Source organism: Schistocerca americana, chromosome 11 (assembly GCF_021461395.2).
Source record: "Schistocerca americana isolate TAMUIC-IGC-003095 chromosome 11, iqSchAmer2.1, whole genome shotgun sequence".
In the NCBI taxonomy this organism is placed as follows: Eukaryota; Metazoa; Arthropoda; class Insecta; order Orthoptera; family Acrididae; genus Schistocerca; species Schistocerca americana.
The window spans coordinates 143,240,865-143,265,022 of NC_060129.1; the positions used below are offsets into that span (position 1 = coordinate 143,240,865).

The window sequence follows — 24,158 nt, forward strand, 5'->3', positions numbered from 1 at the left end:
TCTCCTTTGCTCTTTATGGTGTTCGGTTAGACAACGAGGGACCCAGCGGGAACAAACCTTTGAATATCCCAACTGGTGAACAATTGTGACAGCACTACCAACAGAGATGTCAAGTTGAGCACTGAGTTGTTTGATGGTGATCCGTCGATCATCTCGAACGAGTGTGTTCGCACGCTCCGCCATTGCAGGAGTCACAGCTGTGCACAGCCGGCCCGCACGCGGGAGATCAGACAGTCTTGCTTGACCTTGCGGCGATGATGACACACGCTTTGCCCAATGACTCACCGTGCTTTTGTCCACTGCCAGATCACCGTAGACATTCTGCAAGTGCCTATGAATATCTGAGATGCCCTGGTTTTCCGCCAAAAGAAACTCGATCACTGCCCGTTGTTTGCAACCCACATCCGTTACAGACGCCATTTCAACAGCTCCGTACAGTGCTGCCACCTGTTGGAAGTCAATGAAACTATACGAGACGAAGCGGGAATGTTTGAAAATATTCCACAAGAAATTTCCAGTTTTTTCAACCAAAATTGGCCGAGAAAAAAAATGTGTTGCATTACTTATTGAACTGCCCTCGTACTTCCAAATATGGCTACAGAGTTTTTCACGGCAGAGTCTTTGCATAAAAATTTCATTATTCACTTGCTGTGTCAAATTTTGATAAAATTTCAATGTTTAGATGATATCCACCATCATAATATTTGTTGGGGACTAAAACTGACTGTCGTGAGCTGGCAAGGTACCCTCTCTTATACGTCCAGAACAGCATCTGATTGGCTGGATTATGTCATCGTCGTAATGGCACGTACAGCGGTGGTGTGCTCTTCATCTGTAGAATTTGCTTGCATTCTCTATATAGCGTTGCTTGCAGCACCACCCATCACGTGAGGTGGTGAACTGCGAGCAGCATTCCCCTATTTTTTTTCCTGTCAAGTGCATGCTTCTATGCATTGCTAAGTGCAGAGCCAGTGTCTCTAATGAAGTTGTTTTTACAGTCTAATTTAAACAGCTTTTGTGATCTGAGTCCCAATAGTTCAGGTGAAGTCATGGTTAGCCTTGGATGTGGTCTCCCTGTTTACAAAGGTACCAGTGGCAGATGCATGAAAACTGTTGGGCATTCATTTCTCCCCAGAAATTCTGAAATTATTTTGCCACACTTTGATGCCCATGTACTTATTGTTTGGTGGAAATTGTTATGAAATGAAATGACTGATGGTGCAATCATGAGTTCGTCATTGTCACCAGCCATACCTGACTTTCTCACCGAATATTTTGAAGGACGACTGTTGAAGAGTGCTCCCTTCCAGCCATCTTGCTTCTTCAGATATTTTGATGATACATTTTTAATCTGGTTGCATGACAATGAGGCTCTGCAGCACTTCGTTGGCCATTTGAATAGTATATATCCCAATATAAGATTTACAGTGAATATGGGGAAGAATGGGAGTTACCCTTCTTAGGTTTCTTGGTCGAACGGAAATCTGTATACGGAAAACAGACATGTACAGATCTGTATCTCAATGGGCATAGCTTTCACTAGCCAGCTCAGAAGAGAGCTATGCTGTACAGCTTAGTACACAGAGCAGAACTATTTTGGATGTGGACCACGTAGGTTCTGAGATACAGCATCTGAAGATGGTGTACAGAAGAAATGGGTATTCTTTCCTGAGCTTAGATAAACACTGTTGAGAAGACACGACTCCATTCAAACAAGCAGATGACCAACACAGCGCAGCTTCCATTCTGCGGTATAACAACTAGCCAGATAGGAAGAGTCCTAAACAGGCAAGGAATCGGACCAGTCATCTGGGCACTCAGAAAAAGTAAAAAAATGTTGCAAACCATTAAAGATAATCTCAACCTGAGAGTTCCGCGAATTTATAACATTGCTTGTGAGTGTGGCAAGAGTTACGTGGACCAGTTTATAGGGACAGTTGCTGATTGTTGCATTGAACATCATCACCTTAAATACAAGTATTTAGATAAATTAGCAGTGGCAGAAGACAGCAAAAGATCATTTTTTGAACAAATGAAAATAATAGTTCACGCTTCAAACTATTGGGACTCTGTGATCAGAGAAGCTGTGTTGAAATTGTGTGAAAACAACTTCAAGAGAGACACAGGCTATACACTTGGCAATACATGGAAGCGTGCACTCGACAGAGAAACACGGAGGAATACTTCCTGCAGTTGATTGCCTGATGTGATGGGTGTCGCCACAAGATGCACCAGATGAAGAGTGCAAGGAAAATCTGCAGATATAAAGAGCGGGACCTCTGTTCGCACCATCATGTCATTGACGTTATCCAGCAAATTGGATGCCATTCTGAGGTTATAAAACAGGTAACCTTGCCAGCTCATAAGTCAGTTTCAGGCACCGACGAAGATAATGGCGAATATCTTCAAAAACTTGGAATTTTATCCGAATGTGATGTGGCAAGTGAACAGAGAAATTTTTGTGCATACAGTAGAGCATCGATTATCCGAAGTAATTGGGGAACATGGGTGTTTGGAAAACTGGTTTGTTCGGATAATCGAACTGTACATGTTTATTTGCCAAAAAGAAGTACTGTACAGTAAATTTAGTCATAAAAACAGGCATCTCTTTTAGTATTACAAAGTAACATACAAAGGCAACTTCAGTAGGAATATATGGTAATAATCTCGTACTTGTCCCTCATAGAAAGGACAACATGTTTACGTTTAAGCATTGTGTATCGTCAATTTCACTTCTTCACGCAGCAGCACACAAGTGGTCGTAACAGTAAACAGAAGGTGACTGTCTGCACCGTGAGAAGCTCTTCTTGGGGGTGCACAATCCTTCAAAGTGCGCGAAGCTGGCGCAGCTGTTGCTGTGAACAGCTTTGATACTGGCGCTACTTCTACTGCCAGAGCCAAGCCGACAGAAGTGTGCTGATTGTTGAAACACGGCGACTGGCGGCTTGGCCGGTCAGCAGTGCCTTGTGAAGCCCCCATTAGAAGCAATGTTCCACCAGCGGTGGCCCAGTGCGGCGACTACTGTGGGAAACTTGGTTTGGGAGTGAGGGGGATGATGGACGGTAGGGTGGGAGAGTAACAGGTGCGAGCGAGTACACGGTTCGGTTAAGCGGTTGTTCGGTTGACCGACGTTCGGATAATCGACGCTCTACTGTACATCCAAATAGTTAGCAATTTTAAACTATTTTAGTACTTAAAAAAATACTTTCAGCTGTTGTGACCCTTGTGTGTCAATTAGGTAGACACTAAAAAAACATGATTTTATCAAAGTAATGCGTTGCACCAAAGCACACTAAGTGAGTGTTCTGCACAGTTCCTTCCTAAGGAGGTAAATTGGCTGAACAGTGTGCAGTGCAGGTTGCACTCTGGCCCCTTGGATGAAAATAAGGTACATATCAACAAACACAGGTAGCAGCAGAACAAAAGTCGCCCCTAAAATGATTAAGATATTGCTTTCCCCGAACTCTTACGCAAGTGGGTGCAAGTAATGAGTGGATGGGCAAAGTATCTATTAGGAACATTACGTTTGTAGATTGAGGACAGTTGGGAATGTGGGTCTCACAGGAAGCGTGCAAGGGATAAGTCCCTGCAGTTGCACTATTCATCTGTGTCCTCAGTGGCTGAGATGAATAGAAGCATCTGCCATGTAAGCAGGAGTTCCGGGGTTAGTCAGAGTCGGGGCACACATTTTCAGCTGTCCCCATCAAGGTATGTCAACAACACCTGTCGGCAGCGGACGGTTTCATTTATCATTTACGCTGTTAAAGTGTCTCAACACAGAAAGGTATCCTTTCGTATTGTAGCTGGAGAGTGGTCTTTCCATTTTCTACTTGTTCTTCTTTTTCAGCATTTGCAGCATTGCCTCCTCTACAGTCTGCCTCCGTACATCCGCCTCCCTTGCTTTTCTCTTTCATCTTCACATCCCCATTTTGGCAGGGTTATCAGACATGCCGTCCATCGTCCTTGTTCTCAGTCAGCTCTTCCTGTCTGCCTTTTGCACATCCTGCAATCTCTTGCCCTCTCCAGACATCCTGAACGGCACATTCAAAGAACGGATGGGCATAACTGTATCTTTCATTCACACAATTTTCCATATTTAAGCCGTTTGTCTTACACTCCGACCCTCCACCCCTTTCTTGACCTCGCAGATTTTTCATTCGACTGCCCTTTGCTTGTTGTTAACTGCTTGTGACATTCCCTACAGCTTAGTCTGCGCAGCAGCCAGTGTGCGAGAAAACGTTACACTGTGAACTTCATTCTTCTTGTAGTTAGAGTATTACTAACCTTCCATAAGTTTGGACATTTGGCTATATTTCCTGTCGTATGTTCTGCGTCTTATTACGGTGGTAGTATTAATTGAAGGTGCGTGTTGCAGCTGATCCCAACGGAGGGCATGATCCGCAAGAACTCTCACCTGCGCATCGCACGCTACCACCAGCACTTGCACGAGCTGCTGGACCTGGACCTGTCTCCACTCGAGTACATGATGCGCTCCTTCCCCGAGGTAAAGGAGAAGGAAGAGATGCGCAAGATCATTGGCCGCTACGGCCTCACCGGCCGCCAGCAGGTAGGTGCTAACGTGGCACTGTGCTGTGATAACGACCTTATTTACTCTAGAGTGTCTGTTCTCTCAGACGACTTCAGACCTTGTTTTAACTGTCTTAAATTCCAGAACTGCTACACCATTTTCATTGAATAACTTAACGTACTATTGTTGAAAAAAAATGGTATATTCTATTAGTTACCACATACGTGATCTGCGTTATGTGACTACCAACAACATCCCATGTGTCTGCTTGTGTCTGTATATGTGCGGATGGGTGTGTGTGTGTGTGTGTGTGTGTGTGTGTGTGTGTGTGTGTGTGTATACAATGACAATGGGGAAAGGGACAGATAGACAGATTTACCAAAGTCTTTATTAGCAAGTTCTCCAATATGATAGGTACGGTAGGCTATAATGTCTCTGTCTACAAAACTTTCAAGGCCAGGCACGTTAGGAACTCCAGTACCACCTCGTACAATAGCTACTGTAAGCCAACCATTACCATGTGTAAAAGAATCGTTAATGTCAATGCTGAAGTTAAGTCTACAACCACAGAAAACACATGTCAATCGACAAGTGCAGTAGCAGCAGTGTTCTTCACAGTATTCTTCTTCTTGTCTGCAGCAGATGTAGTGAATTCGATGTTCTCAATTGTTTTGTAAATTGTGTGTCTGGAACGACGACGATATCTTCTGTATGGCATCTTGGCAGCGTTCAATGCAGTTGCCTGTGCAGCAGCAGCAGCAGCAGCAGCAGCAGCAGCAGCAGCAGCGCGAGTGATCTGCTGTGCGGTGCTCGCTCGCTTTTATAGAAGCTGTGCGCTAAGTCCCCAGCTGGCGCGCTGCCAAGATGACGTCGGGTGGCCTTATCGGCGCGGGGTCAAAGGTCAAATGCTCAGTGTGCTGCATTTGTCGATGCCATACAGAAGATATCGACGTCGTTCCAGACACACAATTTATAAAACAATTGAGAACATCGAATTCACAACATCTGCTGCAGACAAGAAGAAGAATACTGCTGCTACTGCACTTGTCAATGGACCATGTATTTTCTGTGGATGTAGACTTAATTTTAGTATTGACATTAACGATTCTTTTACACATGGTAATGGTTGGCTTACAGTAGCAATTGTACGAGGTGGTACAGGAGTTCCTAACGTGCCTGGCCTTGAAAGTTTTGCAGACAGAGACATTATAGCCTACCGTACCTATCATATTGGAGAACTTGCAAATAAAGACTTTGGTAAATCTGTATATATGTCACCTTCTGCATTGTCATTGTATACTCGTAATAAGAGAAAAATATCTGTAAATGAGTCTGTATTTATTTGGATTAAAGGTAAAGGAGTATGTGAATATGTAAAGTTTGTTGGAGACTGTACTTTGTATTTTCACAAATAGTGATCTGTAGCGTAGCTGAGAACCGGACATACATACATACATACATACATACATACATATCTGTCGGCATAGAGTATGTAACAGCATGTCACATCAGCACACTGAGCATTTGACCTTTGACCCTGCGCCGATAAGGCCGCCCGACGTCATCTTGGCAGCGCGCCAGCGGGGGACTTGGCGCACAGAAAATACATGGTCCATCGACAAGTGCAGCAGCAGCATTATTCTTCACAGTATTCTTCTTCTTGTCTGCAGCAGATGTTGTGAATTTGATGTTCTCAATTGTTTTATAAATTGTGTGTAAAAGAAGCGAGTGTATACCTATACCTTTTTCCTTCAAAGGTAAGTCTTTCTGCTCCCAGGATTGGAATGACTCCTTACCCTCTCCCTTTTGTCTTTTCCTCTCCTTCCCTCTTTCCTGATGAAGCAACCGTGTGTTGTGAAAGCTTGAAATTTGTGTTTGTTTGTGTTTTTTATTGTCTCTATCAATGTACCAATGCTTTCGTTTGGTAAGTTACAGAATCTTTGTTGTTAGATATAAATTATTTAATTGGCTGGATAAAAAAATTACTCACTAAGTTCCAGCAGAAAACACACATAAGACTGTTGTAATTGGCAAGCTTTCAGAGTCAGTGGCTGCTTCAAGCAGAAGCATTGATGAGGAAGGAAGAAGGGTGAAGGAAAAAGACTGGAGAGGTCTAGGAAAAGGGGTAAGACCTCTCCAGTCTTTCTCCTTCACCCTTTTTCCTTCCTCTTCAATCCTCCTTCCTGAAGGAGCCACTGACTCCGAAAGCTTGCCAATTACAACAGTCTTGTAGATGTGTGTTCTTCTACTGCTTGGCGAATAGATTTTTTATCTTTCCATTTAAATAAAATGTTAACTGACTTAACATAAATGGATAGATAAAAAAAATCTCTTCACCAAGCGGCAACAGGAGAACACGAATGCAAAAAGGTTTAACTTTTACAAGCTTTTGGAGTCGGTGGCTGCTCCTCCTCGTCCTGGCAGAAGAATTGAAGGGGAAGGAAAAGGGGTGATGGAAAAGGACTAGAGAGGTTTAGAGAAACAGGTAAAGTTCAGAAAAGTCACCCAGAACCCCAGGTGAAGGAAGACGTACAGTCCGGTAAGCCGACCCTGACACTGACCCTGGGTTCTAGGTGACTTTTCTGAACGTTATCCCTTTCCCTAAATCTCCCCAGTCCTTTCCCTTCACCTGTCTCCTTCCCCTTCAAGTGTTCTGCCAGGAGGAGGAGCCACTGGTTCCAAAAGCTTGTAAAAGTTAAAACCTTTTTCCTGCTGTCGCGTGGTGAGTAGATTTTTTGTCTGTCCATTCACATTATGTTGTCAATAATTGAACATGTTAACTGAAGACATTCTCAATTATTCCCAACACCATTTTCCTCACCCACATATTGTTTTCTTTTACTTATTGTGATTACTTGTGTATGATGAAAAAATTTGATCAGCTTGTCTTGTTGGTTTTGGTAACTCGAAGTTTGTTGTTGATTGGCAATACGTTGTTGAGAATTAGTACAATAGTTAATAAACAGAGGCTTGTTAAGTGCCCAAACATTGAAAATACCGGAAATTATCCAATTTTAAGAAAATTTATCATTGGTTTAGTTGTTAGGGAGTGGCTGCAATGTGTCCACTGGTTAAGAATCTGGTATACATATGCAGCTTAATTTCGCCAATGTATGTCTAATAGCATAGCATGCTTATTTCTACTTATGCCACCTTCCCTCTAAAGAGAGCCATTTTAATGTGCACGTGTCATTTATAGCAATGAGTGTGGTATGTGACTCCCAATTATCTGCTCTTGTGATCGGATCCTTGTAGGCAACAGAAAAATTTATTCATTTTCAAAGTGACGTTAAAGGATAGTGTGATCCTTTTGCTTTTGATATCCCAGGCTTTATATAGCCAACATATTTCTACAGAAAAATCCCGCAAGGTAATAAAATTACACTAAGGTCTATTAAATTTTCCACAAGTTTGAGATATACAGTTTCTTTACAAGACTAGCAGGAACCTAGAACTTCTTATTTTCAATTAGAATGCTATTAGACTCAACACACACAGCTCTGCACATGCACATCTTTGGAGCAGGCTTATTAAAGGCTTTGGAGCCAGTCACAAGAATTTGCTCTGATCAGGAAAAACTGGTTACAACCGACCATTGGCCGCAAATCAAACAGCTTACACTCAGTCGCAAACTACAGAAACTGGGAGAATGCATACGTCGAATGCATTCACATGGTTGCAACAGTTGCAACTGTATCTCAAACCAACGTAATCATTCAATCTTATTATCTTGGTTGTCACAAACATTTGACTTTCTTTTACCCAACTATGTAAAAATTTTCAGGCTTGTAGTTAGGCTGGCATCTTTATAGTTCAGTTTAAATTGCTGCGAGCGAAACAAAACACTAGCTAACTTCATGTACAAATCTTGGGAAATTACTTATGAGCAACACGATAGGCTACACGACTTGGACACATCAGATTGTCGTGTGCACTTCCCATAGTTTATCACACAAACAGTTACCAACAGCAGCATGCTGTGCAAAAGTCGTGGGCACTGTAAATGAATTTTTTTACCATCTACAAAGTAACTAAAATTCTTTATAAAGTGCCATTGAGCAGTTTAATCAAGTAAAAAATTTCTGTTAAAAATGTTGCAGATTGCTAACTCTATGTTAATTCTAGAAGCAAACAGATTAAAATATCAGTGTTTACATGACATCACTCAGACGGGAAGCGGACAGTGTTACTACCAATATTTGTAGCACTGGTGCATGTGCATGCGCTGGTACTAATTGTAGACCAGAGAGATGGATGTGATGAATGACGTAAAGGGATTAAATTGAAAGTTGTCACCACATGTCATGTAAATAAAGTGTAACAGCCTAGGCATTTTTCAAATAGATGCATAATACGATAAGTCTTTCACAACGGCACTGTTGTACACTACGTGATCAAAAGTATCTGGACACCTCCATAGACATAAGTTTTTCATATTAGGTACATTGTGCTTCCACCTACTGCCAGATACTCCATATCAGCGACCTCAGTAGTCACTAGACATCATGAGAATGGGTCACTCCGCAGAACTCGCTGACTTTGAACGGGGTCAGGTGATTGGGTGTCACTTGTCTTATGTCTTTACACAATATTTCTGCACTCCTAAACATCCCTAGGTCCACTGTTACTGATATGATAGTGAAGTGGAAAGGTGAAAGGACATGTACAGCACAAAAGCGTACAGGCCGACCTCGTCTGTTGACTGACAGTGACCACCGATAGTTTAAGAGGGTCATAATGTGTAATAGGCAGATATCTGTCTGTACCATCACGCAGGAATTCCAAACTGCATCAGGATCCATTGCAAGTACTATGACAGTTAGGCCCGAGATGAGAAAACATCGATTTCATGGTCGAGCATCTGCTCATAAGCCACACATCGTGCCGTTAAATGCCAAACGGCGCCTTGCTTGGTGTGAGGAGTGTGAACATTGGACGAAAGTATTATGTGGAAGAGTGAATCACAGTACACAATGTATCGATCCAATGGCAGAATGTGGGTATGGCGAACGATCGGTCAACATCATCTGCCAGAGTGTGTAGTGCCAACAGTAAAATTCGGAGGCGGTGGTGTGATGGTGTGGTTGTGTTTTTCATGGCACTATCACAGGAAAGACCTACACTGGTGCTTTAAGCATCTTCTTGCTTCCCACTGTTGAAGACCAATTCGGGGATGGCGATTTCATCTTTCAACACGATCGAACACCAGTTCATAATGCACGGCTGTGGCAGAGTGGTTACATGACAGTAATATCCCTGTAATGGAGTGGCCTGCACAGAGTCCTGACCTGAATCCTGTAGAAAACCTTTATATGTTTTGGAATGCCGAATTCGTGCCAGGTCTCACCAACGGACATAGATACCTCTCCTCAGTGTAGCTCTCCATGAAGAATGGGCTGCCATTCTCCAAGAAACCTTCCAGCACCTGATTGAATGTATGTCTGCGAGAGTGGAAGCTGTCATAAAGGCTATGGGTGGGTCAATGCCATACTGAATTCCAGCAATACCGATGGAGGGCGCCATGAACTTGTAAGTCGTTTTCAGCCAGATGTCCGGATACTTTTGATCACATAGTGCAGGGCTTCCCAACCTTTTCAGCTGGCGGACCCCTAGTCAGTCAAAAGCACAGTAACTTCAAATTTCAGAGCGAAGCCCATGGGAACTGAAAGCTTCTTAATGCAAGTGCCATGTTCCCAATGACGACCAATACCCCCCCTGCCCCGAGGAGTATCAATAGTTTTTGGTTTAGCGATGAATGAAAACAACTTGAAATTAACGATCCAATTGGAATTCTCACTATATCCAGACACTTACTAGTGGATTTACTCCCTTTGTTCAACACACTATAGCCTGATTAAAATTACTTCGTAATTGAAATTTCACACGATCGAGCTGTCTTCTTCCAAGAGCAATCAACGTCATGTCCAAACTCTTCGCTGTTGACAAGCTGTCACTTACGGTCTGTTCACTTCCACTATTTGGCTACTGTTATGTAAGGAGCATGCATATTTCGTAACAGTCGTGTCTGTGTGTGTGTGTGTGTGTGTGTGTGTGTGTGTGTGTGTGGTTTTTCGTGAAATCCGAAGAAAAATGTTCAAATGTACATAAAGTCTTCCTTTGGTCGTCCTGCCTCCTCATTCATTTCAACTGGAAACTTCCCTTGTTGTGAAGGCGTTGGAGAAACTGCAGCCTTCTTCAATGACCCTGACTTCAGCCACCGATCCTTGTCAGAAGTAATAAACTGGTCAAAAATTGGCTTATGAAACAGGTAGTGCACTGACAAGGCAAATTTAACATTTAATGTTGCCTGGGGCCACATACGTGCCAGCAAGCGCAGCGATTGGTCGACAAAGCTCGCTCCGCGCATGCGTAAAAGGTTTCAGCGCATCTAGCGCCGTGAGCCAGAGCACAAACGACCCCCGTATTGTTGCTAAACAGTCGATCAGAGAAGCCGCATTCTCCGGCACTAAACTGTGTATACGTTCTCACTTACGAACCACAAAGGCTGCTTGGGGGATACAACCTGAAGTAGAAGTACACATGCTTTTTACACGAAAAAAAATTAGTGATGAATTTGATAATCACATTTTTATTCAATAATTTTACTCATTATTTTACACTATTTGGTGAAAGGTGGCCTTGGACCCCCGTAGAAAGAGCCGGCGGACCCCTAAGGGGTTCGCGGACCACAGGTTGGGAAGCCCTGACATAGTATATAAGACATTCTCTGACTTCTTGCTATGTCAGTTCAGGGCAAATCCTTGAGCTTCCAATGATTATCTTATTGTCTCCGTCAGGAGCAACTGACTGTTGAATCTGCTGCTGTTGTGGCCTTATATAACCCAAAGGTGGCTTCTGATTGGTCAGTAGTTATGTCATGCTGTTGCAGGTAGTGTCGGAGTCTGCGCTGGAGGTGCCACCGCTCCTGCCATAGCTCCGTATTTACTCGAATCTAAGACGCACCTGAAAAATGAGACTCGAAATCAAGGAAAAAAAATTTTCCCGAATCTAAGCCGCACCTGAAATTTCAGACTCGAAATTAAAGGGGAGAGAAAAGTTTTAGGCCGCACCTCCAAATCGAAACAAAGTTGGTCCATTGTAATATGAAAGTCAATTTAGGTCGAATGAATTAAAATACAGCTACAGTAGTTCGGTTCGAGTCGTAAGCTTAGCAGTTAAGCTTCACCAGGTAGCCATTGCTATGCGTCAGCCGCTCCGTCCGTGTTTATATGGATACCCTTCCTTTTTCACGTGCTTTGTCTGGTTTGAATTGATTGCTTATTTTTCTTTGATCTGATAAGTGCCATTCTCTTTGTTTTAGGCGTTTACGTCACTCTAAGCTGAAAATGCATTACTGTACTGTGTCACGCATTGTTTGTCGCATTCTGATAATGCGTTTTTACAAGCCGGCCGGTGTGGCCCAGCGGTTCTAGGCGCTTCAGTCCGGAACCGCGCGACCGCACCGGCCGCAGGTTCGAATCTTGCCTCGGGCATCGATGTGTGTGATGTCCTTAGGTTAGTTAGATTTAAGTAGGTCTAGGGGACTGATGACCTCAGATGTTCAGTCCCATAGTGCTCTGAGCCATTTGAACCATTTATTTGTGTTTACGACCTGTCGCCGCTCACGGCATGGCTTGCTTTTGTGCACGCTACCGCCGCTTACAATTAAAAAACAAAAGAAAGGAATCGTCTCATTAGCGAAACAATGGCAAGAGACAGCTATTTGTTGTTACTTACACTGCTGCTTTCTTCGATAATGATCAACAAGAACCAAATAATAGACTGCGTATGATAGATGATGTTCTGAACGAGAGTTTAGCAAAAATTTTTCTCCGTTTGAAAATCTTTGCAGACGCCTCTTTAGTACATTACATTCTGCACAGAAATTAGTCATCTTAGATTTAAAAATCTAGTCAATTGCCGTGCTTCATTTCTGTCTGTACCACTATTAGGCATAAGAATAATACGAATATAAACATGACATGATATGTATATTCTTCCGCGTTTGCTGTTGTCTCACTAAAGTTTCGTAGTTTATTAGGCAGGCAGGGTCTAAAAGAGATAGCAGCAAACACAAAACAATACATGGCAAAAGGTTTATATTCGTATTATTCTTATGGTGAAGAGAATACTGCATGTGATTCACAATACATAAAAGTTCCTATTAGCAACCATCTCTTCTCACAGGTGGGAAAAAATTCAGAACGTAGAGTTGACCATATTGACAAACGTCCCAAACAGTCCTGCCAGTCGGATTTTCGTAGTACATTGAAATGCTGCTACATTCGAAGATGGAAAAATACGGAATTTGTATTTACTTCGTCGGATGATGTATGAAAACGCAGTGGTTGAAACTCGGGGCGGAGAAAAAAAGCTCATCTTCCATCTTTTTTTTTTTTAATTTATTTACTGACGCAGAGGTTTTGGTGCCAGTATTTATCTTTGTGCATGCAAAGCAAGCCTGTATAGCGCTACTTATATTCGACGGCAGAACTTAGTTGTGGCGGCACCTACCAACATTTTTCAGAACTTCCGCTTACTTTGCACTCGATTCTAAGCTGCAGGTGGATTTTTGGATTACAAAAACCGGATAAAAAGTGCGGCTTAGATTCGAGTAAATACGGTAAACATTGAGACATTTGTCTCTGGCTCTTTCCTGCCTTGAGAACTCGCTTCCACACACTGCTAAGATCATTTCTGCCATCATTGTTGAACATTTTCTCACACAGTTTTATTTCTACAGACTCTTCAATATTGTACATTTGTTTGTGAGGCTGTGCTCAGCAACTGTAGATTCCTCAAATTCTTGATTTTTATTTATTTATTTATTTATTTTTTTTTTTTTTTTAATGTGCCACTGGTATTCTGCACAGCAATCTGAAACAGTGCAGATGGACTGACTAATGTAAGTGCTTTTGCAATCACATGAGATTTTGTAAATCCCAGGAATCCTAATGCCAAGTCTGGCCTTGTGTTAAAGGTATTGTAGCATGTACAGTAATAGAGAAAACTAAGAACTTTCCTGCATATGAATAGCGGATCACGTTCCGGAATCTGCAAATGTTACTCATTATAAAGCTTAAACTTGCATCCAGTTTCATTAGAAGTTGAGAGTAGTATTCTCCAATTGTGGTTCTAACTTCTTCAATATAATAAGACAACAAAATCCCTTTTGCATCCCGAAACACCGACACGGTGATCTTTCCAGCTGATGCCACTGTTCTTGTCTTCTTTGGAGCTGAAGGACTGCCTTCTAACTACTGTGTAGACTGCTCTTCAGATTCAGGTGTGTGGGATGAATCCAAGTTTAATCTGATGTCGTGTATCAACATAAAAAGTCACTTCTGTCTCTCTTTTTTTTTTTTTTTTTTTTGTTGAAAAAAAGCACTAAGCATTTCTTTGCAATTATTGTGTGAATGCAGTTTATTTGCAGTGAGCACATGCAGGACCCATCTTGCACAAACCTTTCATGTGCTCAGTTCCCAGTGCAAGGTGTGATATCTTCCTTTGATGTCTTTAGAGCAATAGCAATTTCGTGCACCTTTATACACCGATCTTCTAAAATCGCATTGTGTGCTTTGTCGATGATTTCCAATGTGCAATTTTTGGACGTCGTTTGCTGGACTATCTCGTATACTTTCACGGCCAAGTTTAAACTCGGTAGCCCATTTCTTCAGGGTGCAAATTGAAGGTGAAGAGGTGCCATACACATTTATGAGCCACAAATGAATTTCTGTTGGTGTTAATCCTTCGTTTATGAATTTAAATATTGCATGACACTAGAGTTCTTCAATTTTCAACACCGTGCACACAATTCCTTGGAAAGACTGCCTAGTCAACTTCGGCCTGAAATGACTTGCAGTTGCACACGCCATTTACTAACACGTATACCGATGCAAGCCGTAAAAAAGTACATGAATAGTGCTGTGATTATGAGTGAGGCTGAGAACTTTTTGAACACACATCATATAGGCAGGGTGTCCCAGGAGGAATGGTCAGTATTCGGGGATATGAGACGAATGAACATTTGAACAGAGGCATATGAATGTGGGCTATAAACTGTGAATCTTCTACTGAACAAGTGCTCATGGCTTTTAAGGTAACCATTTTAGAGTCCATCTTTACATGACATTTTTTACTTGTTTTTGTACCTTGCTATGGCCTCCCAGTAAGTCACAAATGCAATCGGACAACTTGTACAAATACTCGTGTAATGATTCGCAGAAATCTGAAATGAAATGACCATGTAGGCTGAGTCATAGGTGGGGAAAAAAGTGGATTTCAGTTCATTGGTGGGATAGTATCAAAATATAGTCAATCTATAAATGAAAATGCTTACAAATCTCTCATGTGAGCTGCCCTAGAATATTGCTAGTGTGCAGGGGATCCATACCACATAGAGCTAATAGGGGATATTGAACATATACAGAGAAGAGCAGCACGAATGGTCATGGGTTTGTATGAAGCTAGGGAATGTGTCACAAAGATTCTGAGGAAACTTTAACTGGCAGCCACCTGAGCTTTCTGGAGAAGGCCTTGTAACATGCCCTAGAGTACAGATGGGTGGGGTGGTACCTTTAAACTGTTCGTTGTTTCGACTGTGCTCCCTGTCCACACCACATAACTGGTAATCCTGCGGTGGTCGTATTGTTCTGCTCCACACTGCTGCTGGCTTGCCTAAAATTATCTATGGAAATACGCAAGTGAGTTAGGGGAGCCATTCAACATCAAAACACGACACTGTTCTACGTCTGGTATGAACAACTATTTTCTGAGACTATTAAAGACAATCACAGGTTTCCCTGTTTACATTCTAATTCAGAAGTGTTATCCCAATTAATGGATGATTAACAGTCCACAATATCATTCGGACGAGCATACGTGTAACCGAACACGGCGCAGATGATTGTTGATGATGGTGCAGATGATTGTTGATGATGCGAAAGCCGAATGAGTGCACGAAAGTTCTTACGCTCGTCACGCGTACACAGATATTTGGTGCCAGTCCTCCTTTACACTAGTAATGATATAGCACTGTTCGTAAAGTTAATTTTTCAGTTCTCACTTGTATGAGGGTGCACGTAACCGTTGCGGCACGGGTGATTGTTGATAATGCGGAAAGCGATGACCAAACGCACGTTCTCACGCTTGCTACAAGACACTGGCAATTGACTGCACTCTTTTATGGTAACTAATTTTTACTGATTCACATCAGTTCATTCTGGGAGACCGCAGATGATTGATACAGTACGGTACTACACGCAACGAGAGGATACACAAATACGTTATCAGCAGCACTGCTCATTTTTAAACTACTTCTTGATGCACTTCCCTCTGAATCATATACTTATTTTATCACTTTACTGTAATAGCACTTGTAGAAACACTTCAACTTCCGTACTAACAATGCCTCTCATATGCAGAGCTACACACTACACAACATAACAGTTCCGTGTCCAGCGATCGACTAGACAGAGAAACTCCACAACTAAGCCAGCGATATGGCAATACACTTACAGCCTGTTTACAAAGTTAAGAGAACCAGCTTTAAATAATAGGGATCATGAGGTCAAGAGTAGATCAATTTCAGTGCGCACAGACGTATTTCTTTGTCACTCTAAGAGTAAGGAGTTTCATGAGTAAGTTAACTTTGTTACAAGGGCTTGCACCATACTTGATAACAAACTGTGAATAGTGGATAGGCTTGTTTTTAAGTTCGTGACACTGTCTCGTAACTGTTTGTGGCTTTCTGGAAGTTGTGATACTACTGAAAGTTCTTCTAATGTTTGTCCTCTTACTGTTCATATTAATCCCATTAACTTGTTATTTTTTAGCAGTATCACAACTTGCAAAAAGCACAAACAGTTACACAATAATGTCAGGCACTTACACCAGCCTATCCACTATCAATAGTTCATTCTCAAGTGTGGTACAGGTATTTATAACAAAGGTATGTTCAATGAAACTCCTTCCTTTTAGAGAAACACAAGCAGTTATTAGGAACAGTGGTGCTAATAACTAAGCATTTTAAATAAAATAATAAAAACAAATAATTTACTTTGGTTCCCTACAGCTACACTGTTGTAGGTGCCTCCCTCAGTTCTTCAAATTTCTACATAGAGAGGGGGTGCAGTATGGGGAAAGGGCCCTTGTCATAATTTTTGATTCAGTCATGTGCTGCAATGAGTGAGTCTAAAGTCAACGGTGTGACTCTCGTTCAAAAAAACTGAATCTGAGAAACGCCACATCGGTAATGTGATTCTTTCGAGCACCTAATCAGCTGGCAATTGAGCATCAATTTTCACTGGTGTTGTCACTCTTACTTTTCCACACTTTGCTGACTCATTTAGATTCAGGTGTATATATATATATATATATATAGTTCTGTCACAGGTCACGAGATTCAAAAAATGCATCCACTTTAGCTGCAGATATTTGGACCTCTATGTTCAGGCAAAATTTGACGACCCACCCAGAGTGCTCTTGGCGGTGATAAAGTTGTTCTGCGACGTGGCTGAATGGTTGTTGCAGCTTCTTTCTGAGAAGGAATTCCAGATACTGTCACACTTTTGTTGTCTCGAATAAGATCACCAGTATTGCAGACATTCTGTCCTATACTCTTAATCTGCATACGACTGCTTTCCTACTTGTTTACGGACCTTCTCAAACTCTGTATTCTGAGCAAACATATGAGGTCTGTAGAGTGTTTTGTTCCCAAATTATGCCTCATCTGTAAAATTTCTACTGCTTCACACTGTCAGAAGTGAGAGATACCATACACTGTGTTTTGTAGTGCACACAATCTGCCGAGATGCAATAAGCACTACAGATGCGTGTGTCTGAGGTTTGACCATTTGCCTGCCCACTTCTGCTGCACGGATGTCGGCACGCCCCTCTCATCGGCTGCATGCACTCGGAACAGAGAATTTAGGATGAAGACGGTTCAAACCTGCGTCCAGCCATCCAGATTTATGTTTCCCATGATTTTTCTAAATTGCTGCTGGCAGATGCCAGGATGGTTTTTTTGAAATGGCACGACCAATTTTCTTCCCTATCCCTCATGCAATCTGAGCTTGTGCTCTCTCTAATGACCTCAGTGTCGAATGTTCCACAGAAAATCTCATCTTTGATAGAGCGTGCAGTATCGGAAGTTCGTTAATTTTCCTGGCATACCACAGCTGTGTGGCTGACTGGGACTCAAGCTAGAATTACACAATCCACTGGTGATGCCTAAACAACTTTAAGCTTTCGCTGAAAGATTCTGGGTTTGAGTCCCAACCGGACACAGTTGGATCTGCATGGCACGAGGTACATCTGCTGCTAGAGTACGGAAAAAATTGTGTTCGGTGCTACCTTTCAAGCAATGGTATGCTGTATGGCATGGTCAGTGAGTTGTGGACAGGTTGGAGTTGGTTGTCGCACCAAAATGATTGGAATTTGTAAATACGGTGCACAAAATTCTGCCTTTATTCCACATACCGATTGTTGGGAAGCCTCCAGGGAGATAAGAGTTACAGTGAGTGTCACTGTCCTAGGAAATGGGATCTTATGGTGAACATTAAGCTACTCAAAAGGAACAGCGATGTTTCAGGCTAATCGGAATAATTGAAAGCAGAAGGCCTGAAGCTGCCTGGCATAGAGTAGAAGCAATGTGTGTGTGTGTGTGCGTGTGTGTGTGTGTGCGTGCGTGTGTGTGTGTGTGTGTGTGTGTGTGTGTGTGTGTGTGTGTGTGTCTACTTCCACATCTATATCTGTACTCTGGAAACAAACATGAAGTGCATGGCAGAGGTACACCACATTGTACTAGTTATTAGGGTTTCTTCCCATTCCATTTAGGTATGGAGCGCATTAAGAATGATTGAATGACTCTGTGCATACTGTAATTATTCTAATCTTATCTTCATATCCTCTATATGAGCGATACATAGGGTATTGTATGTTCCCAGAGTCATCATGTAAAGCAGGATCTTGAAAATTTGTTAGCTGATTTGCTTGGGATATTTTACGTTTACCTTAGAGTTTGCCTGTTCAGTTCCTTCAGCACCTCTAACACTTTCCCCACGGATCAAACAACCCCGCGACCATTCGAGCTGCCCTTCTCTGTATGCGTTCAATATCTCCAATTAGTCCTACTTGATGCGAGTTCCCCATTCTAGAACTGGTTGCGTGAGTGTTTTGTAAGCAATCTTTTTTGTAGACTGTGTGCACGTCCCCAGTATTATACTAATAAACTGAAGTCTACCACCCACTTTACCAGTGACTGAACCTTTGTGAGCTTCCATTTCATATCTCTACAATGTTACATCCAGGTATTTGTACGAGATGGCTGATTCCAACGGTGACTCATTGATACTACAGTCATAGGCCACTAAGTTTTTTTCATTTTGTGAAGTGCACAAATTTACATTGTTGAAAATTTAAAGCAAGTTTGGTCTGTGCACCACTTTAAAATCTTACCAAGATCTGACTGAATATTTATGCTTCTTCTTTCAGATAGTACTTCATTATAGGTAACTGCATCTGCAAAATACCTGAGGTTACTATTGTCTACAAGGTCATTAATATACAACACGAACAGCAAGGGTCCCACCATACTTCCATGGGGCACATCCGAAGCTACTTCTATATCTGCCAATGACCCTCCCTACCGAACATTCTCAGTCCAGTCACAAATTTTACTTAATACCCCGTATAATTGTATTTTTGGCAATAAGTGTAGGTGTGGTACTGAGTCAGCTTTATCCACTTACTGGGATACTCTGTACCGGCGCATTCTAGTGCTCTTTCCACAGCTTGCAAGCCAACCATGGGAAGGTATTTCGCGTATTAAAACATTTAAAATACTGTCACAGTCTACTCATTGAGACGTCTACTTTTATGTTAACAGTTTAACCCAGTAAGACAAGTAATATAGTTAACAACCATGGGTTTTTATTAAGGCAGCTTGACTGACGGCATGTAAATATGCGTAATGTTTTTGATGTAGTATTTAAGAAAGAGAGCACTTTGCGACTTCCAACGAACCTTATTCATGATTTCAAATAACATTAAACTAATGCAAGGTTTCCCATAACTAATTCTCGGTGCCCTCAGTCACGCCCACATAATTTCTGTCTCACTGACCTCTGACAGAATGATAACCGCAGAGCTCTCGATGGTCACCTGTTATTTCAATACCATTATTGCTACATGTTTAATCAGTTCCGTCTGAAATCTGCGTAATAACCAACAATTAGGTGAATTTTACATTTTATCGACTTCAGCTGAGCGTACCCCTTCACACATTAAAAAAAAGAACCCTAAACGTAAGTATACATTGGAACAATCGGTTTAATGACCAACTTTCCTGATAATAATGTAACATGGAGCAGAATGAGGCAATAATGCACAGTTAGTTAACAATAATTTTTAATTATGAAAGGAATAAATCGAAACACGTTTCTCATTGGTCATGAGAAATGATAATCGAGTTGATGTCTCACCCATTTTCTTACGGACATTTAATTTTGCTTGCCGTTCTTCACTGTTGAGTACACTACACTCGTCTTTGTGATATGTATTGTAGTGTCTTTCAATTGAAAACTTACACTGGCCGCCTATTATTCGGCGGCATAGCAAACACTGTGAGTTTTCACCAATGGCTACAAAAAAGAATTGCAGTTCCCAGTAATTTTTAAATGACTGAGAACATAGATCTCCCGTCCTTTGCTTTTCCACAGTACCTGCCTTTTCTCAGTACTTCTGTTAAGGTTTCAGTTACCAGGGGTAAACGAGACTGGGTATGTTGCGCTCTTGCTTGTACCACATAAACATGGAAGTGGAGCCGCCGCCGTTCATTTAGGACACGTGTCTAATAACAGATGTCGCTGTCGCACACGTGTGCACATGTGCACCACTTCCGCACGTCTGCACACTGTGCAGCGTTTGGCCGGTCCTGATCTAAGGCTTTCAGTATGCCATGTGAGAAAAGTGCGAGTTGCGTTTCACGTGCTTGATGTTTTTCAGAATCCATGCTGACTGGGGTGCTGAAGAGCGCATTTTGTTAAAGATAACTCATTACGTTTGAGGTCGCAATATGTTATAATATTATACAACAAATCAGTGTCAGAGATATTTGATGGTAGTTTTGTGGATCACTTGTACTCCCCTTCTTGTAGATGGGTGTGAGCTGTGTGTTTTTTCAAGAATTGGGCATTTATTTTTTTATAGATCTATGATAGATTACAGTTAGAAGAGGGGATAACCCAGTCGCATATTCAGTATAGAATCTGACAGATTCCATCAGACCCTGGAGCTTTGTTCAGTTTTAACAATTTCAGATGTTTCTCAGTTTCATTGACACTAATACTTACAGTGAAACCCTGCTTTTACACCTTTTCAAGGGACTTAAAAAAAAAAAATAAATAAATAAATAAAATAAAATAAAATAATGGTGTAAAACGCGGGAAAATGTAAAATGTGGGAAATACAGTTTTCAGCTGTAAAAGTTAAGTTTAGGAAATCCCGTTGCACTTTATGTATGATGTATCTACATAACAGGCATCAAACCTGTCGGGGACTTTATTATCTAATAAAGGTTTACTATCTATCTATCTTATTATCTAATAAAGGTTTACTATCTATCTACCTACCTATCTATCTAATAAAAACCACTGATGTAACTGGAATTAATAACTGTCTGGGAAGTGGAAATGTTCTGACTTACTTTCAAACGTCATAATCGATGTTTTTGGAAAGCCTGTATCTGTCATTCATTATTTAAATAATGAAATACTGCACTAGTTACGTATTTTTTCATGCTTAGCAGACGCTTTTGAGAAATTTTTCTGGTTGTCAAGTGCAAATATGAAAATAAGTATTTTGTTTGTTTGTGTGACATCACAAAAAATACATACATAAATACTGCACTTGACAACAAATTCTCGAAACACATTTTGCTCAGCATTAGTACAGTACGAAACAGGCACTGTGTTTACACTAAAAACATTGAGCAACACAAAGTGAACGACTGTGTCAACTAGCGCTCCACGTGGCCATACGCCGAGACGCGCGAAATATGGTTCGACAAAGATGTCAAGATGATCAGAACAATCACAAAACTGCATTTGCGCAGTAGAGACAGTATCGAAATGGTTGTGATTGGTCATGATATCTCCATTCGAACGAACCTAGTTACTCCCATTGCCCATCATGCCACATAGAGCTAGGTGGCAACGGGAGATACGGCAGCAATTGTTAAAACTTTCACTCGTTTAGTCATTCAAATCCATTGAATAGAGTGCCTTGGTGTCAAAAAAACTTCACTTAATATTTGTAAACACTACTGGACGGCCAACATTACGCCAGCATCATATTTTCTCCACAAACATTTTTTTGTAATGTGTAAATCGTGGGAAAATTATAAATATGTTGACGCAAAATCAGGTGTACAATAACATTGTGGGCATAGGGAATTTCACGGGACTGACAAAAAAAAAGTCGTAAACGGTGGGAAAACATTAATTCCGGTAATTTAAAAGCGGGGTTATACTGTATTTCATTCATGTTTTCAGTGGTACGAGTATTAAATTGGGGCAGTTCTACTCGGTTTATCTTAGTAAAAGAACATTAGAAAGTGGAGTTACAGTTTTTGCTTTGCTTCACTGACCTCAGTTAGAAGCTGCAGTTTGCCAACAGATGGGAGAGTAGTCATGCGGTCCTCCTCCTGTACCTCCCGATCGGTCAGTGAAGGAATGCTGGACTGTGCTGCATCCGTAGACGGGATTCATACTACCATCGGACTACGGTCTGCCAGTGTGGGACTCGTTTAGCCGGTGGTTGTACAAAAAGATTGGATACAAAAAGTGGAATATGAAATGAGAAACAAAAGGTATTAAAAATGACTAAAATACAGGGGTGCACATTGACGATGACAAATAGCGTGAGACATAATGCCGTTTCCTCCTTTACACTGTTAAGAGTATACAACTTTTTCAGAGTGCTGTAGTCAGTAGTGTGTGCTTTGGGCTCTGCAGTGTAGTAGAGGCTATCACTGGTGGGGTGTCTGTCGGCAGGTGTGCCCCATCCGGCAGCTGTCAGACGGGCAGCGGTGCCGTGTGGTGTTCGCATTCCTGGCATGGCAGGCGCCACACCTGCTTCTACTGGATGAGCCGACGAACCACCTCGACATGGAGACCATCGACGCACTCGCGGATGCCATCAACGATTTCGAGGGCGGCATGGTGCTGGTCAGCCACGACTTCAGACTCATCTCGCAGGTCAGTTCTTGCCCCACTTCCACCATCCTATCTGTCCTGCTTGTCACCTGAATGTGTAAAAATATGCTGTGGGTTGTTAATGTTGTTAAACTGTAAAATGCTATTATCCTTTCTGATATTAATGTGTACTGTACATTTGAGAGTGGTATTGTGCAACACACTTACTAATAATTTTCCCCCATAGTAACTCTGTATTTACTATTTAAATTTATGAAAATCAGTGTATTTTGTCTTACACTTTTTCTCAAAATTGTATAATTTTTTGATAGGAATTCTTCATAAATCTGTCATAAGCAGAGAAGACAATACTGTTTTAGAAATTTTGAATGGTGTGGCATACTTGAAAAATACAGGCATGTGGAACACCAGTAGACATTTCTCACACTCAAACTGTATATTGCTTTTCTCCTCCTCCGCTTTGCACACTTCACAATTTCTGGAGGGTATTTTCTTGGTGGGGTTGGGAGGATAAACCTAACAAATCCTGAAAACAGTTGCTTACTAACTCACAAAATATCGAAAGAAATAGTGTTTTATGCACCACTTAATAGATAGGTGTCTTATTTTTCCAATGGTATAGAACATGTCCTCTGCCGCTCGTGGTCTAACAGTAGCGTTCTCGCTTGCCGAGCATGGGGTCCTGGGTTTGAGTTCCGGCGGGGTCAGGGCTTTCCACATCCCCCGAGATGACTGGGTGTTGTGGTGGCGTTTCCATCATTCATCCCCATTATGGTCAGAGGAAGGCAACGGCAAACCACCTCCATTAAGACCTTGTCTAGTAAGGCGGTGTGCATCTCCTGCATCATTCCCCTACGCTCTGTCAAGAAATATGGGACTTCATTTCCATATAACATGTCATGCCATCTGTTAACAGAGAAGAAATATTAAGAAGAAACTACGACTGCTCAGCCCATCACACAGCCGGCAGTGTAATAACAAACCTGAAACTTCTGTCTGTGAGCCGGCTGTTTAAGCCAATGGGCGAGTAGGCAGGACATCTGGCCACACCTTAAATTAACCATGCCAAATCCATTCATAACCATGGCAACGCTGTGCCACTGCAGGACAAAGACACAGGAAAAAGAAGAGGAGAAACACTGAGATGTTTGTTTTAATGCTTCATGTGTTCTGCATAGTCTGCCCCACTTCAGTAAAATGCACAGAACATTAATGCAGCCATGTCAGACATTCAGAAAAGTCTTTCTTTGGGATGATGATCAACTCGCTTGTCACTTCGGCTGGAATATCAATTGTCATCAAAGCATTTTGCCCCTTTGTGCATATTTCTGCACTATGCTTCCCCCCCCCCCCCCCCCCCCCCCCCCCTCCTTTTTTAGCATCATACTGGTAAGTCTCATCACCTGCGATGATTT

General features: G+C 41.8%; 1 protein-coding gene across 4 annotated transcripts in view; it reads left to right on the forward strand.

Moving 5' to 3' along the window:
• LOC124553650 (ATP-binding cassette sub-family F member 2) overlaps positions 1-24,158 on the forward strand; it is an 86,936-nt gene that overhangs the window by 54,831 nt on the left and 7,947 nt on the right. For all 4 annotated transcript variants that reach the window (XM_047127528.1, XM_047127527.1, XM_047127529.1 and 1 more), the window contains exons 10-11: positions 4,376-4,567; positions 22,582-22,785. In XM_047127528.1, the coding sequence (XP_046983484.1) occupies positions 4,376-4,567; positions 22,582-22,785 (396 nt within the window). The remainder of the gene's footprint in view (positions 1-4,375; positions 4,568-22,581; positions 22,786-24,158) is intronic.